This window comes from Loa loa (genome assembly GCF_000183805.2).
Source record: "Loa loa unplaced genomic scaffold supercont3.176, whole genome shotgun sequence".
Taxonomy (NCBI): Eukaryota; Metazoa; Nematoda; class Chromadorea; order Rhabditida; family Onchocercidae; genus Loa; species Loa loa.
In genome coordinates this window covers 54,046-72,306 of record NW_018108356.1, presented here as the reverse complement: position 1 = coordinate 72,306, position 18,261 = coordinate 54,046, and the positions used below count along the sequence as shown (strand labels likewise).

The 18,261-nt window shown below is 31.6% G+C and overlaps 3 protein-coding genes across 3 annotated transcripts in view; all 3 read left to right on the top strand.

Annotated features, from left to right (window-relative positions):
• Positions 1 to 799, top strand: part of LOAG_18026 (hypothetical protein) — a gene marked incomplete at both ends in the record, with an annotated part of 3,242 nt that extends 2,443 nt beyond the window's left edge. The window contains one exon of the mRNA XM_020450696.1: positions 714 to 799. Within this exon, the coding sequence (XP_020305595.1) occupies positions 714 to 799 (86 nt within the window). The remainder of the gene's footprint in view (positions 1 to 713) is intronic.
• A 1,735-nt stretch (positions 800 to 2,534) lies between these two features.
• Positions 2,535 to 8,388, top strand: LOAG_06199 (6-phosphofructokinase). The gene is made up of 14 exons (XM_003141735.2): positions 2,535 to 2,742; positions 2,951 to 3,106; positions 3,259 to 3,369; positions 3,793 to 3,911; positions 4,152 to 4,298; positions 4,552 to 4,767; positions 4,845 to 5,081; positions 5,267 to 5,441; positions 5,680 to 5,786; positions 5,919 to 6,071; positions 6,542 to 6,871; positions 7,310 to 7,443; positions 7,595 to 7,778; positions 7,940 to 8,388. The coding sequence occupies exons 1-14, from the start codon at positions 2,547 to 2,549 to the stop codon at positions 8,120 to 8,122; spliced, it is 2,448 nt and encodes an 815-aa protein (XP_003141783.1). The 5' UTR covers positions 2,535 to 2,546; the 3' UTR covers positions 8,123 to 8,388.
• Positions 8,389 to 10,776: 2,388 nt separating this feature from the next.
• On the top strand, positions 10,777 to 14,858 carry LOAG_06198 (phosphoglycerate kinase). The gene is made up of 10 exons (XM_003141734.2): positions 10,777 to 10,959; positions 11,197 to 11,321; positions 11,473 to 11,617; positions 11,998 to 12,101; positions 12,422 to 12,590; positions 13,070 to 13,162; positions 13,555 to 13,653; positions 13,775 to 14,006; positions 14,123 to 14,221; positions 14,587 to 14,858. The coding sequence occupies exons 1-10, from the start codon at positions 10,819 to 10,821 to the stop codon at positions 14,625 to 14,627; spliced, it is 1,248 nt and encodes a 415-aa protein (XP_003141782.1). The 5' UTR covers positions 10,777 to 10,818; the 3' UTR covers positions 14,628 to 14,858.
• Positions 14,859 to 18,261: the final 3,403 nt, after the last annotated feature.

Below are 18,261 nucleotides of genomic sequence, written 5' to 3'. Positions count from 1 at the left end.
TTTCAAGGATGCGACAGCTGAAATTTTGTGATAATTTCATTGAGTGATTTGAAAGAACCAATTTCAATACTACTATTTCATTAAATGATAATGCAAACTTTGCAAACTTTTGGTGAGGACATACTCCTTGTCATTCCCTACTTTACTTTTTATTCCGCCACACATTACATCGGGTGTTATTTGACATTGATTTCTCTTCTCCTAACAGAGAATGGCTCAATTAACCAGTAGTCTAAAATTATGTGTTTCAGAAGTTATAAAATAGGAGCTAAAGTTCTTCTTCGTCTGCATGATCCTGAACTTTCTGAGCTGTTTTTGGGTTCTACAAAAGAGTTAACATTGTTGGAAGCAGATGCAACTCTTCTCGGTCTTTATCATCCACAGTCAGACGAATCAATGAAAGCTGCTTTTCTTGAAAGCATAGAAAAAGAAGGTATCATTCATCATTTGCTATTTTTACTTATGATTTCGTTCGATTCTATAAAATACGTTTGGGCTTTGTTTATTACTGTAGTCCTTGCATTACAGTTAAATCTCCCTTATATTCCCCCTTATAATGAAAACTAATTAGATTTTATTCCAAAAGTGAACAACAAATTCGGCAAAAATCTAATTCATTTGGAAATTTGAAATTTTTCACTTGAAAAATAATTTACTATTTATGTATGTTGACGAAAAAACTCAAAGGTTCACTACATAACAGTTCGTTTTAGTGAAGAAAATTGAAGCGTCGTCGTCGAAGATTGTTGCTGATGAATCAGAATTAAAAGAATCTGTTGAAAGTTCTAGCAAGAAATGAACTGAATACTGTTATTGTTGCAATTTTAGGAAATGAAAGTTTGAAGTTTCATATGTTCAATGTTAGAGAAATTAAGGAATTAAAACTTGAAAATCGAAAAATTGTAATTCGTGAGATTGAAAAAAAAGCTGCTGTTTTCGGTTTTGCATGCGGTACCATCAGGTAAGATGAATGAAAGCATCTCTGGAATGTCCAATGTTTTAGTTTACTTTCTTCCAGAACTTGCTATGTTTGTGACTGACATTTGTGCTTTTTTGTATGATATGCATGAATTTACTTCCACTCTTCCACTGTACAAACCCTTTGAAGTTCCGAAGTCTGATTACACAAAAGTTTGCGTAAAAAACTGCGAGTGATCATTTGTATTTGATTTGCTGAGCATTCAATTCTGTATGCATACAACACTCGACTGCTCTCTCTCTATTAGTTCAACTATTTAGCATACATTTCATTTAAAGCAGATGGCAACAATCATGCTATCTTAGGATTTTTAAAACTATGTTAACATATGGTCTTAAGCGGAGTAAACATTAAAAAACTTGTTGATTTTTGTTGGACTATGTTATCCCCATTAAGTATACATGTGAACTTGTTTCAAATCGTGAGAAAACTGCGAGATTATAGGTGAAAATTAACTCGTAATCATGCTTTCAAACTTTTACCAATGTTTGTCAAAATTTGAAACTTTTACCAGTGGTTTCTCAAAGTTTGGAACTTTTTCCTGCTGTTTGTCAGAATTTGAAACTGTTATTTCTTATCTGATTTAAAATTTGGCATTCTAATGCTCCAAATCTTTGTCGAGAACCATAAAATAAAATATATTAAACATAGGAAAGGAGTAGATGCAACTCTATTGAGCACAACTTCTGTGAGCAAATGTGGTCCACTTATTATGGAGTAGTCAGCAGTATTTTTGCTAATAACTCCACAGTACTGAATCACACTGTATTTTTGCTGAACAACAAGTGGAAGAAACATTTCGTTCCAACGTTCCATTTCGTTCCAAAGTTTTTACAAGAGGGAAAGGATGCTGAAAATGAGAAGGAAGACTGAAAAAAATGTGACAACCCAATGCTTTTTATGTCATTTTTGCACTTTATAACTGATCCATCAAAAATCTTCCATCCAACAAATTTCGTCGCTTAGTTGATACTGTTGCCGAGTAATATGTTAATCCCACTATTGTTTTTATTAATTTTCTTATTTTGAAATAATTCTGTCATAATTATATCAATTTTTTAATTATAATATATCAATTTTTTCATTTCGTTATTTGACCTTTCTTTACTGAGCCAAGGTTTGTATTGAATAAACATTATATTAAAAGTAATGCATAAATATTTTCCAGTTGACATTCATAATTTATTAATTTACCAATGCTTTCCTTTTGATTAAGTTTTATTCTTGGCTTAAATAAACTTTTTATGAAGTGTATCCTATCATAAATGCTACATTTATTGAACGGTTAATTTACCATAGGAGGATATTTCCAAATTTTTTTTTTGTCGAAAATGAACCATTTGAAAATTTTCAAAGTTTTGACAGTTCACTATAGAGGAACCTAAATAGTTCTGTAGTTATATTTTGTAAGAAGCACATAAACAACTAAATTCGATAATTAGTGCTCGAACAGTTCTTGTGGTACTTGAGGAATGTTAGTGTTACTCCCTATCTATGTGAAAAAAACCGGAAGAAAATCATTGACGTCGCTTTTTTTTAAGTTCTTGGATTTTTATTTTAGAAAATAATGGAGAAATCCGAACTGCTGCTAGGTTCACCCGAAGATGAACTTGGTCCATTGGCTACTGGTGTGCATCGAATGCAACTTTCGATGGGGTCAGATTCTATCGTACCGTCAGCTGGTCGAGAAGGTACTTCGATCGCACCACAGATTTATAGTGGTCGTGCTATGGCTGTTTTCACCAGTGGTGGTGATGCTTGTGGTACTTTTATTCTATTCGAATATTGTATAGAACTGATGATCGTAAAACATTTTGGTTTAGTCATATTTTAATGGTAATGGAATGTACGTTATTTCCATTTCAATTATGTGAGAAATACTGTATTTTGAAATTTAAATGTGACGGAAAGGAATGAATGTTCTTTTAATTGAGTTTCACTGCAAATAGAAATATATTTCTGATTTTTAAGGGATGAATAGCGCTGTACGTTCAGTAGTTAGAATGGGTATTTATCTTGGATGCCGGGTTTTTCTCATTTATGAAGGATATCAGGGAATGGTGGATGGTGGTGATAATATCAAGGAAGCAGATTGGCAGTCAGTATCGGATATCATACAACGTGGAGGCAAGTTGCTAATTATAAGGAATATTAACAGTTATGTATGGACATGTTTAAATATTCCTACTTGAAGAATTATGCTAACCATGTGAATCTTCTTTTTTTTTTTTTATTCCATCTTGTAATCTTCAAGGAATGGTGTTGTTATTGGAGTTTAGGTACTGTTATTGGATCAGCACGTTGCAAAGATTTCCGAGAGCGGCGGGGACGTTTGCAAGCTGCTGAAAATCTTATCAAACGTCGCATCACCAATCTTGTGTGTATTGGAGGTAGTTTTTTTGCATTTTTTGGGTTTTCATGATAAATCCTATCGTGTGTTTCTGAATGGTGGTTTCCATCTGAATGAGGAATCCTATCGGCCGAAGGTTAGAAGCTACTGGAACAATTTTACGTTATTTACTTAGCTCGAGTTTCTGTTAAATATTTATCTGTGACGAAGGAGCTCAACTTTGTTCCTATCTTTCTCGTTCTCTTTCGTTTTTATTCATAGTATGACTTTCCTCTTTCAACTAAAGGGAATATTCAGTCAGTATAAAAGAACTTCCTAACGCATTGGAGCATTCATCATTGCGACATATTAAAATATCAGGATCAAACTTGTAACTTCTTTAATTCCAGATGCCAAGTTTTTAGACATATATTCAAGATTGTTTCTCCAATTGAATGGGGAGTAACAATTCATTTATTTATAGGTGATGGTTCATTAACGGGCGCTAATCTTTTCCGACAAGAATGGCATGATTTGATAAAAGAGCTTCTGTCAAGTGGGAGAATAACACAGGAAGAGGCGAAAGAATGTGATAACATCCAGGTAAAATTTGAGATATTAGGACCAAATGTAACGAGAGCATGTAGTACAATCGATCTTTACCTTAACGCTAGAGTAGCTTCAGGTTTCTAGGATTTGAGTATTAAATTCACAGTTACTTAAGTTTTTTGTCTTGTAAAATAAACATTTAAATGTAACTTTCACACAGTACCGTATGCTTAAAGTGATTTTAAATTACCTGTGTTGACCATAATTAAAATTCAGTTAGCTGGAATATTGCAGATCGTTGGACTTGTTGGTTCCATTGACAATGATTTTTGCGGTACAGACATGACTATTGGTACTGATACAGCACTGCAACGAATCTGCGAGGCAATTGATTGCGTGATGTCAACGGCTCAAAGTCATCAACGTACATTCGTTATTGAGGTTCTCATTTTTCTTATTAAGATGGACGAAATAAAACTAATTATTGAATGCAACCATCTATTTCGTTCAGTTACTCGGGATGCCCTGAAATTAGCCAGATTCATAATCCATGTGAAGGAGGTGTAGGATACAGTCGAATATTATTGCGACTAATAGCTCCATTCTGTCAATATTGCTCCATCATTTTCTTTCATCGAATTTGGCAGGAGGAATAATGATGGTCCTGAAAATACTTTATTTTAGCAAGTTCTAGGTGATGGGTCGTCACTGTGGTTATTTGGCACTCGTTGCTGCATTGGCTTCTGAAGCAGATTTCTGTTTCATACCTGAATGGCCAGTACCAACAGATTGGCCTACGGTGTTATGCCAGAAACTGCGAATGATGCGTTTAGCAGGGTCACGGTTAAATATTGTGATCGTTGCAGAAGGTGCAATGGATAGAGAAGGAAAATCTATTACCGCTGAATCAGTATGTATTTTGCCGTGACTTTTCCTTTTTAAAATTTTTTCTCTGTAGAATTGACAATGTGAATTGTTGTCGTTTAGGTCCGTTCAGTCGTAAAGGAAACTTTACATTACGATACACGTGTGACCGTGTTGGGACACGTACAGCGTGGTGGTAATCCATCAGCGTTTGACCGATTGCTTGGATGTCGTATGGGTGCAGAAGCAGTACTTGCTTTGATGGAAATGACACCACAGTCGGAGCCTTGTGTTGTTTCAATCGATGGTAATGCGATTGTACGCGTCCCACTCATGCAATGTGTTCAACGTACACAAGCGGTAATTTTACGATTTTTGTGTTGTTGGTTTTTGTCCAGAAATACAATATATGTAATCGGCCTGTATCCATACAAATGAAAAATTATACTGGATAGATAGATAGTTCACTTTGTCCTGAAGTATAGCTAAATTAATCTTTTTATTCCAAATTAAAGTGTATATTGAGTAGTCGAAAACCTTTTTAGGTAAAGAAAGCCATGGACGAGCGTGATTGGGAAACAGCTGTGAGATTAAGAGGTCGGAGCTTTCAACGGAATCTTGCGACTTATCGCTTGCTTACAAAAGTGCAACCAAAAGCAGTTCATCCAGTTGTTCCAGTTCACATCGTAGCAGTAATTAATGTTGGTGCGCCTGCTGGTGGTTAGTGCTTCACAGTTGTTCTTTGCTTAAGCAAGAAGCAAAAAATAAAGATGGTTTTTAAATTTAGGGTGGTTCCGGAATAAATTTAAAGTGGTTCGAAAAATAAACTTAAGATAGTTCTTATAAGGGGTAATACTTTTAAAGTATTTCATTGCCTTTAAAGTACTTTCTTTCTTTTTTACATGTCATAATCATTCATAAGTGCTTACCTCAGAAAAGTTTTTTGTTCTCGTTGTAGGGATGAATGCAGTAGTGCGTTCGTATGTCCGTATGGCACTTTATAATGGATGCATGGTGTATGGTATAAAGAATTCGTTCGAAGGGCTTTGCCGGGGAGAGGTACAGGTGAGCGAATAAATAACTTCATTTCAGTTGTGGAAAAAGTTTGGAGATTGGGGAGGAGGGAGGCAAAAGGTATTTGTGTTGTGTTTATTTTGCTACTTTATTCGTTGCTCTTTAAGAAAAAAATTGCTTAAGAACATGGCTTGGGGTGATGTCAATAACTGGGTAATGCACGGCGGCTCATTTCTTGGAACACAAAAGCAACTGCCCGAAAAGATTATGGATAAAGTTGCTAATGCGTTTAAAAAGTACAATTTCCATGCGCTATTACTTGTGGGTGGATTTGAGGTAAACATTTATAAATTATTCTTAATAAAATGGTTGATTTTTCACATTGCTTAGTCGAATAAACAATCTTATGATTTATTAACGAAACTTCTCTTATATATTAGTTGCCAGCGCTCTCTGATCATTCCATTTATTGTGTCTATTAGTAGCGTGACTGTACGTTGAATACGGTTGAATATTAACGCAGTTGTTACTAATGATCTTTTTTTGATATCGTCTTGAATTTATTCTACAGATATTAGGCTTCCACAAGTAATCTATAAAGATTTAATTGGTAGTGGTGATCTTCGAACTAACATGAAAGATAATGCTTATATATTCCTGGTTAATACCTGCATTTGAAATCATTACTCCGAAGTATATTTTGCCTATTTTTGGAACATAATTCCAACTTATTGTTGGAAGTACATACCAGTGTAATCTTACTAAATTATTCACGGTATCGAAAATTAGTAAGGAATCATTTTCAGGCTTACCATTCTTGTTTACTTCTTTCACGTGCCCGTGATAAATACCCATCGCTGCGAATACCGATGTGCGTTATTCCATGTACTATCAGTAATAATGTTCCGGGAACGTCGCTTTCCCTTGGTTCCGATACAGCTGTTAATGAAATTTGCGAAATGATTGACAAAATCAAACTATCAGCTACTGGCACTAAGAAACGAGTTTTTATTGTCGAAACGATGGGTGGATTTTGTGGTTATTTGGCAACCATTTCGGCATTGGCATCTGGAGCTGATAATGCTTATATCTTCGAAGAACAATTCAACGTATTTGATATTATGGATGATGTAAAGGTAAGATTGTTGCAAATTTCAACTCATACAACTATTAAAAAAGACTGCTAAATGCCGAAGTGCATCAAGTTATGTTCTTGAAACTTGAATAAGCTAGAATGATTCTATTGTTGACCACGTTAAATTTACCAAATTTTTTTTCATACACTGCTTTACTGGCAGTATATGAAATTATTTGGTAACTATATGACTTCGATGTGAATGAAGATTGCAAGTGTGAAATAATTTTCCTAGGATGATATTAATCTCACTGGCAGTAAGACATAGGAATTCCTGTTACTGGCTAGTGCTTTGAAATTAGTGCTTTTGAAATATGTGACGCTAACATCATTGTGATTTCAAAGATAATTTGGACGTTCATTGCAGGATACTTTTCAATGAGCGTACAATTTTATCACTATTACAGTTCAGTTTTGTTAAAGTATTCTTCCATTGCAGGTTATTAGTCGTAAAATGCGTACCGGCGTGCAACGTTATTTAATTGTACGTAATGAATATGCTAATAAAAATTACACTACAGAATTTGTGAATCAGTTATTCGCTGAAGAAGGAAAGGGAGCATTTTCGACAAGGTTACCTTCTTCGATCCTTCTTGTACTATTCCGTTTCTGGAAAAGTTGTGTCCTGAACATGAATATTTTCACCAATACATTTAACATGACTCTATTGTTGTCTCCAAAATGAATTAAATCAAAATCGGTTTCCAGTTTTTTGGATTTTCAGAACCAATGTATTAGGACATGCACAACAAGGTGGTAATCCAACACCATTCGACCGTAATATGGGAACAAAACTTGCAGCCCGTGCATTGGACTTCCTTTTAACGCAAATAGGGCAATATATCGATTTGAAAACTGGTAAATTAAATGCAGTTTCTCCTGACAGTGCCACACTGTTAGGATTGGTGGTAAGCAATTCATTGTTTAATTTTATAAATTTTAGACGATTGATTAGGTAAGAAATAATACCTAGTTAGATTAGATGAGATTTCATCCTGTAAGATTTGTATCAAAACGTAATGTTTCTTATAATAATAGAATACACTGGAAAATATAATTTGGTTTTTAGGGTCGTCGTACAGTATTTACACCCGTGGAACAGTTGGCACTAGAAACTGATTTTGAACATCGTGTACCGAAACATCAGTGGTGGATGAAGATGAGACCGCTGCTAAGAATATTATCTAAGCACGATTCTACATATCAAACGGAAGCTATGGTGGTGCCAGAGGTGGAAGATGAATGCACTTGAACATTTTTGGCACAATAATTTTCTATTTAACTGTAAAGATTCTTCACTATTTCGTATGAGCATTCCTGAATTGTCTTGGTTGTTTAATTGGTAGATTTTAAAGTGACGGAAATGAGCTTAATTGTTGTGAAATCACCGGTGAAGTTTGAATTTTTTGTATCGTCGCGAAAATATGGCATAAAAACCTCTAGTAAGCTTACAAAGCAAGCATTTCTGAACTTTCTTAATGTTGACCATCTTCTGCTTTTCTTTTTTCCAGTATCATTTGGCAGTATCTATTTTCACTTTATGTTAAATTTTTTCTTTTTAATTTATAATTCGCTAGTAGTCAATTTTTCATGCTTAAACTTAATTCCATCAACATTTATCTTTTTTAACAATCATTTGTGGCGAAGCCTTATTTTAATTTGCTGACGTCGTATTTTTTATAAAATTTGATATGTCGTTTTTCGATTATAAATTCATTTATAATAGATGTGTTGCGTAATTATTCCATCAAATTCTGGCAACAAATAGAATTGAATCGTAATGAACGATCGGATAGAATTCCGATTTCGAAATTTCAGGTGCTCTTCAAAATCTTGTTCCATTGTATAAGTTCAAGTGCACATGTGTTATTCTCGAAAGGAGCGACATTTAACGGTGTTACGTATTGCCATATTTCCAGACATTCCAGAATTCGGTATGCTGATCTGTCTAAAGATAGTCAAGTCATCAGTAAAATGTATCCATTTTTTTTCCTCCCTAAAATTAATTTGCATATCGGAAAACTGACTGTTAAAAAGTAAGCAGTTCAACTCACTAAGTTCATTCCCGATAAAACCTCAGAGCAAGGCAGAGGTTTCTTCGTTCCATCATACTTCCATAAGTTTAGAATAAGCTAGCCAGGTCATAAGGAAACGGAATAAGTATAATAACCACAGCACCATAGATTGATGTCTTTCATAGCAAGCAATGTCTCACCAAAGATTAAATCGAGTATAGTTGAGGAAAATGGTGCCGAATAATTTTTTTAAAAGCTACGAGAAGTGCTGAATTTCAGTTTAAGTGTCAAAATTTTGAATTCCCAAATGTAGTGTAATCCTCATTCAAATATGCATTACAGTATGATCAGACATGCGTTACAGTACATTATCCGGCACGCATAATTACTGTAATTTGCATTCAAACCAAGAAAATTGTCTTTTCTTTCCTTATAAATTATAGTGTTTATTGGGAAATCTGATTTTATTATTATTATGGTGCTAAAGTCAAAATAGCTGTCATATGTGACATTTTCCCTGTCATCACTTTGTATATTCATGCTATACCCAATACAGTATACTCATTCATGCTAATATTGTATGGTATACCAATTATCGAGGAAGAGTTTTTAACTACATTACATTTATAACTCTTCGAATTCACGGGAATAATTTAAGGAAGCGGGAAATCTGAAATGAGATATAATATCATTCTGTAATATATACAGATACAAGCAGACGGACAGACAGATAGACAGACGTACACAGACACATATCTAGATATGCCAGACATACGCTAACATGAAGATGTATTCAGACATACAAACATATGCAAGCATATAGGGTAGATTTTAAAATCGACCGTGTTGAGAAGGGCATCATCAATTGTGTTGCATAGGCTTGTCTGTCTGACAAGAAAGAAGTATTTGCTCTTCATTTCTTCCTATTTCATTCCTTTTACTATAATTTCACTTTTATAAAAATGCACGTAAGATGATGTTATGATTACGGAAAATAATTTCGGTCAATTTCACTACCAAAATATCTCATCTTTACGTATTTGTTACGTATATTCGAATTCCAATTTGTTAGTATATTCGTTAACGTATATTCGAATTCCAATTTGTTAGTATATTCGTTGCGTATACTCAAATTCTTATTTATTAGTATATCCGTTAACGTATATTCGAATTCCAATTTGTTGGTATATTCGAATTCCAATTTGTTAGTATATTCGTCAAGTATACTCAAATTCCAGTTTGTTATTGTATTTATTACGTATGCTCGACGTTACATTACGTACATTCGAATCATTACGTGCATTAATTTCATTACATTCATCATCATTCATTAAATTTTAGTGCTGTTACATTACGTGATATTTATGATCTTCGTTACGTTTCTCGTTAATGTTAATGTTAGCAGATAAGCGAGAATTGTTGCTACATCTGATATTCTATGTTACTTTTACTCAAAAACCTTAAAACCTGTTTTTCTTTTTTTTTTTTTAATGAAAGTGCACATATTCATGATTTGGTGATTACATGTAGTTAATTATAGTTTTGATTGCTAAAATTGACTAGTAACTTTTAGAGTTTCATATGAGATGAGTGGCAGAATGAACATTAATGGTAAAATGGAAAATTATCTCTATGATTTTATTCTTGATTTTAAAAGCTCTGTTCAATGGAAAAATTTTCAGTTTTTTATCCTTTTTAGAAAATCAAAAAAAAGATTTGATTATATATTAAAGTTTGTAATACCTCATGCATATATTCTAATACGTATTTCTAGCAATATATGTTATTTATTGTTTTTTTTTTTTTTTTGTGACTAATATTTTCACATGATATTACCGTGAAGAAATTTTAGTTCTAATATTTCTGCTTAATCTAACAAAGTTTTTTATATAGCATCATCCTTCGAGCTCTTTTACGTGGAATACAAAACAAAATGACACTGAATAAGTTATCGATTGATAAAGTGGATGTAAAAGATAAAAGAGTTCTAATTCGAGTTGATTTTAATGTGCCACTTAAAGATGGGAAAATTACGAACAACCAACGTATTACGGCTGCTGTGCCAACTATTAAGGTAAATCTATTGTGTTAAACTTTTCCGAGAAAGTAATCTCGAAATATATTTCAATATATTTGCATTATTCCCACGTCCATTAGCTTTCATTTTCTGCATGAAATTTATGATGTTAAATTTTGATTTCATAGATGAAAATTTGAAAAAGAAACAGATACATGGCAGAAAATAATTTGAACATGTAGGAATTATCACGTTCTTCTCCTCTGAAATTTCACTGATATTATGCTATTGCAGTATGCGTTAGATCATGGTGCAAAAGCAGTTGTATTAATGTCACATTTGGGACGTCCAGATGGGATGAAAAAAATGGAATTCACACTGGAGCCAGTTGTAGCAGAACTGAAAAGTGTTCTCGGCAAGTAAGCATAATACATTTATTTAAAAATTTATTCAGATAACTATTCAAAGAAGGAAATAACAATCGAGATGTTATTGTACATTGTCTTGCAAAAAAAAGACAAATCATTCTTTCGAAATAACTAAAAAGAAATAGGATTGATATTTCTGCAGGGATGTCACATTTGTGCATGATTGTGTTGGACCAGAAGCCGAAAAAGCAACAGCTGATCCTGCTCCTGGCAGTGTTATTTTGCTTGAAAATCTTCGATTTTATTTGGAAGAAGAAGGAAAAGGTGTAAATGAGAAGGGTGAAAAGGTATGATTATTTGAAATGAAATTATTCAGGAAAAGTGAATGTTTCACTCTTCGATTTTTTTTAATAGATCATCTGATTTGATCGATCATTCAGTATATCAAATCTTCGAGTAATGTGAACTGTGTATTTTATATATATTTACTGAGGGAGAGGTACGATTTGCAAATCCTCTCTCTTAATCTAGCGGTTGAGTAAGCTAACAGCGAAATGTATGGATTATTCATTTCTTTTTGAAATTGATTGCATTGATATGATGAAATCGGTGGGATGGATATTCTTATTCTTATCTAGGGGTAATTGAATTAATGTCGCCATCATTTCGAATAATCAGGTCGTCTCTTTATTTATAATTAGTTTCTAATTTCATCATTTGATTTTAGGTGAAGGCATCACAAGCTGATATTGACAAGTTCCGTGCATCTCTGACGAAACATGGCGATGTCTATGTGAATGATGCATTTGGTACTGCACATCGTGCACACAGGTAAATGAAATAACATTATTCAGAAATTCAAGAGAATATGTCATCATTCACATATCATTAGCTATTGGAAAGAGGTTCACGATGTCAGCTTTTTAATCATTTGTTTTGGGCTAATCGCTAGTCTTACTTTCTGTCAAACGTTATATTATAGTCTTTCAAATCAATTTAAATTTCACCTCATTTATCTGGTTGGTAATCTTTAAACTATTTTGACACAAGTTTTTTTAGTTGATAAAAAGTTTGATGGGAAAAGTATGTTTGTTGCGTAAGTTACTAATTAGTCCGTAGGCAGTTGAATTTTTTGATCTCTTTGTTTTCAGTTCCATGGTTGGTGTCAAATTGGATAAACGTGCCACCGGTTTTCTGATGAAGAAAGAGCTAGACTATTTTGCGAAGGCTCTGGATAATCCTGTCCCACCATTTTTAGCAATTTTGGGTGGTGCTAAAGTGGCAGACAAGATTCAACTTATTCGCAATCTTTTAGATAAGGTAATGTTGAAGTATTTTTGATGTAAATTACTTATGTGTGTTATTTCTTGTACGTATTATTTTTATATGAAGTAACAGTTGAACAGTTCTGTGGTCTTCGTCTTTTTTTTTTCTTTTTTTTGATTTCGCATTTTTTGTACACGAGTAGAGACATGCTGTGACTGGATATCCTTTTTATATTAAAATAAGAGAAGTAACTTGCTGGCATCTTTGTTTAATTTTCATTGAAGTGTTTGCAAAAAAATTTTCCATGGGCTTTATTTATGAAAAATGACCATTTATTCGAATTTACTTGTTTGCCTGTTATGACATGAGTTGGAACCTATGAGAGGTTTTTTTGTTATATTCATAAAAGAGATAAAATTCCCAGTGGAGTGCGATTATTAAAAAGAGTAATACATTTTAAGAGGACTTAAGTAAGTGTAAAAAAAGATTTATTTGGTTTAAGACACTCAATCACCTTTATCTTGTTTAAATAGGTTAATGAAATGATCATTGGTGGAGGAATGGCCTATACGTTTTTGAAAGTTATCAACAACATCAATATTGGTAAATCACTTTTCGACACGGAGGTAAGTAATTATATTGTTAAGTTACTTCGTAAACAGTAAAGCTATGACTATTACATCAAACTTTTGCACTAGAGAATTTTCAATTTTTATATATATATATATATATATATATTTTTTTTGTTTAATTTCATGTTTTAATTTTCATGTTACGAACAAAAAATAACGTTGGCTGTAGCATCACAGATGATACAGCAATGTAATGTAGATATAAATGATATACATAGCTTAATCTTCGTTTATCACTCTCTTTTGATGTTGGAATCAGTAAGAGAATGTTGTTTATTTAAAGGCATGTGATTTTAAATTAATAAAATGTCGAAATCATTATGTGCAGTATTTGAACAACCTCAACATATTACCATGTGGCTGATGTATGGAAAATTTCATTGCAGGGTGCCAAAATTGTGCATGAGTTGATGGATAAGGCCAAAAACAAGGGCGTGAAAATACATTTGCCAATTGACTTCGTTATTGCTGACGACTTCAAAGAGGTATTAACTTTTTGTTCCATCCTGCAATAACGAAAACCTTAACCGTTATTTTTTCCAAAAAATTTTCGAGTAATTTCATGCCTTGTAGCAGATCAGATTTGCTGTTTTGTTTTTCTTCCAGGATGCCCAGTTCAAGACAGCAGATCTTAAGTCAGGTATTCCGGATGGGTGGATGGGTCTTGATATTGGACCGGAAACAGCCAAGCAATTTGCTGAGGTTGTGGGACGTGCAAAAACTGTTGTTTGGAATGGACCAGCTGGTGTTTTCGAGTGGGAAAATTTTTCGAAAGGAACAAAAGCTGTAATGGATGCTGTTGTTGATGTTACTTCCAAGGGTGCCGTTACTATCATCGGTTACTATTTTCGCCATTATTTGATTATGTTTAATTTGTGTTCATACCTCGATCCAGAAACTATGCTTTACTTTACTCAGGTTAAGCAGCGCACTATCATAATTTGAGTATTAAAGGTGGTGGTGATACGGCAACTTGTTGCAAAAAATGGAAAACTGGTGACAAAGTGAGCCACGTTAGTACTGGTGGTGGTGCAAGTTTGGAATTGCTTGAAGGTAACTATTTTACCACCTCTGTTGGTTATTGAAGATTACTTAGTTCAATGTAGGTGAAATATTTTTTATTGGGTATTTTGGGATTCATATCATATATTATTAAATAGTTTGTTTAGCATAAGTCATTCCCTATTTCTTGAACTATGGCTTATATTTTCTCAAGTTTTTCCTTTGTATTGCTTACCTTGTGCAAACTGCATCGGTCCTTATCATTGATTAATCAACTCATCATAGTAGAAGATGTTATCTTTACCTTTCATCAGTCATTTTCGTAGATCGTAGATGAAATGAGCACAATTGATTTTTTTTTAAACACTGGAGAGAGGAAAATATCTTAGATTTCAATTTAATTGCTTATATTTCAGGAAAGGTGTTACCGGGTGTCGATGCGCTTTCTCCAGCTTGAAGGACATTTAGGCAATCAAGGAAGTAGTTGCTGTTTGGAATTCTGAAATCACTATTTCATACTAGTGATATAAATGATAATAATGTTGTGAAAAATAATATTAATGATAAAATACCTATGTGTATGAAATGCGAAATAAGTTATGAAAATTCAGTAATTAAATATTTTTGAGTAGTGCTTTAGAAAGAATTATTTTCTTTCATTTTTCTTTTTGTTTTTTTAAGATACACATTTCTAATAAATCGTTTTTCAAACAAAATTATATCTAGCAAGTGGCAGATTTGAAATATCCTTCACGTCCACCATTTTCGTGTCTTCCATAGCATCCAATATCGACTTTACCAGAGTTAGTATATCTCTACATATCGAACATAGTTGCATATCGATTTATCACGATAATCTGTTCATCAGATTAATGCTGAATCGTTAGCTCTTTAATCTTGCTCACTAATTTCACTATTATTAAGTTTTAATATTAAAAATTTGTTAAAGGTACTTGACACTTCTTGCTTTAAAGGGTAAGTCATTTAAAATGCTTGCTAATTACCGCTTGATTAAAGATTGTCTGGAAATTAATAGAAAATTGGACTAAAGTTTGGAATAAAAAATGTAAGATGATATACAAGATTTATACATTGTAGGATGAAAGTAATGCAATAAGATGATGTATTTTTGGATAAAGATTCAAATCATTTCCATTGATATGTATCTTTAGTAATGAAATAAGTATTAAATTTGTTTGGAGAATTTCTTCCTAAAATTTAAAAAATCATTGCAGGGAGAAGTCGATTCTCTCCCTAAAATAATACAAAGAATGTTTAGATTTGTTAAGCTTAATGATATAATTGCTAGTAATTTTCAGCAAAGAACTTTTTTTTAATGACATGAATCAAATAAGGATCACAAGATAATTTAACGTTTCATCATGATCAGAGATACTTGATATAGTGATACGAGCTGGAATCTTTTCAATTTCGTGTCATATCAGGTTTCTACGTGAATTTTACGTCAATCTGTTAAAAGCTTATGTTCATAGAACAATGCTTGCAGTAATAGAATTATATCATTGGATGTATTAGCTAAATTAAATTATCAATAATTTAGATCGTTACATGTAAGAGCTAGATCGATTAATTAATTAGCCATCGTAGTTTCTTTTTTTCTTACAGTCCAGTTTGCTGTAAACTTCCAGAGATATACTTCCATTTTGACTATTTGGTTGCTCGTTGTTCTACTTAGAGCAACTTTTAACAGGAATTATTAAGAAACAGGCAAGAATTTTTTTTTTTTTTGTTAGGTCAAATATTTATTTGGGAATAAAATCTCATTTTTAGGATATTCTATTTAGAACAGTAAATCGAATCGCTTATATTTGATTATTACCTTTTTTTTTTTTTTTTTTTTGTCGTATAATTAACAGTATCAGCAGATTACAGTATCAGCGGTTTGCTATGGTAACTTGATGTAAAATAATTCCTAGCATACTGTCACTTCTTTAGCAACTGTAGAAAGAAGTAAAACGATATTTATTTTACTACTTTTTGTTATGAAAAAATTTAAAAAAAAAGGTTTACTATAAGCGTTGCTATTGCAATTACAATCTATATGGTAGATAGTAATAATCAAATTATTGACGTAATAATAATTAAATTATCGATTACCGATGATTGCAATTAATAGTGAAATGTTAAACAAGTCACTTGTCCCAAGAAAAAAAATGCTTTAAAAAGTTTAAAAAAAAATTCTAAAATTGATAAGCTATGAGTGCGCAAAAATTTCCAATATTTGAAACAAAAAAAAAACTTGAAAACGTGAAGGAAAATGTGATTTTTCCTCTTCTTGTCAAAGCAATTTTTTTTTCTATTTTTAAATTATCAATGATAGATTAATAATATCAAAAACAAAGTAAAAATTTAAAATTTAAAGGATAAAATAAAAAATTTAATTTTGATAGAAAAAAAAAGACAAGAATATTATTGATTTATAGGTGTAGACATTTTAGCTAGAAAGAGTGAAATTTGAAATAAATAAGTTGACAAAGTTGAGGAAAGGAAATGAAAAAGCATGTACAATCAATTTGTCAAAATGTAAAATGCTCAATTATGCATAAAAAATAAATTTACATCGATGAAATATTTTTTTCATAGATATTTTGTTTAATTTCAAATGAAAAAACTTTAATTTTGCAATTAAAATTTGATTAATTGAACTATTTTAGCTTTTTTTTCTTTTTGTCCAAAAACAAATCAGTATTTGAGTTGAAATCTGAATAACATTTAATTAAAATTAAAAGATTTTAATTGCAAAAATGGATGTATTTTTTTTTTTTAGTTCTTTGTAAGAAACTGATACTATGAGTTAGTTAATTCAAATGTTGGTACTTAAATATTAATTACACTTATTTAAATTATTGTCTTACAGATAGTAAACAATTTTCATCCACTATAAACGTATTGTAGTTGGAAAAAAAAAAGAGAAAGAAGCACAAATCGATAATGAATTGAAAATGAATATTGAATGATCGAAATTAAAATTGAACATTTTCATGCAAAAGCACTAATCAATATCACAATCATTTTGTGAATTGCAAAATTTTAGTATTATTTATAATATTTTATGCTAAAAAAAAGTTAAAAATTATGAGATTCTAAAAATTATTATAATAAAAATTATTTATACCTTTTGTAAAAAAGGTATAAAAAAGTGTAATTATTTCAATAAACTTGCCAAAAATATCAAAACACCTTGATTAATCAATCAATTAATTAATTTAAAATTACAAAAATTATTTTGCAGATGGATGTATTACTTACTTATCGCAATACTTTAAAAAAGTATTATTCCAATAATTCATGAGAAATGAATAATTACATTTATTGAAATTCATAATTTTATAATACACAACAAATATTGCTATCATTTAATCATTTATTTGTTAAATTAATTTTTTTGTTTATTATTCTTGCTTTCATATCTTTCTTTTTCCTTTTAATATTGCAATACTTAGCATACGAAATAATTAAATTATATTTTAATTAGTAATTAATTAAATGACGAAATGATTATTTAAAAAGATTGAATTTATGTTGAAATTATCGTTAAATTTAAATGAAAAATTTTTCTAATTAATTTATTGAAAATTTTTTTCTTTTCCTTGTTCTCTAACAACAATTATTTATCGATAATGCTTGAAAGAAAATTCATTTATGTTAAAATCTTTTGAGTATATATTTTGTACTGAATAAAGCAATAGCAAAAAAAAAAGGAAAGTAAGAAAAGGAAAAAGAAAGGAAAGAAGAGGAAAGAAGAGGAAAGGGAAGGAAAGAAAAGGAAAAGGAAAGGTAAGGAGAGGAGGGGAAGGAAAATGTTTGCTGCAAACCTTCGATGTAATTATTATAAGTGTATAAGTGCGCATTTCTCTCCTTCAAGTAGTTCGTAAATTTAAACATTTGAAAGTATAATTTTAGAGTATAATTAGTAAAGTATAATTAGAGTTAAATAGATGGTGATGATGACGATAGAAATAAGCGCTTTTAACTTTTTTTTTTTTTGATATAAAAATGATAATTACGATAATGATAATGATATGGATAAGATCGTGATAATAAAGGATATTGATATGGGCTTTCAATTT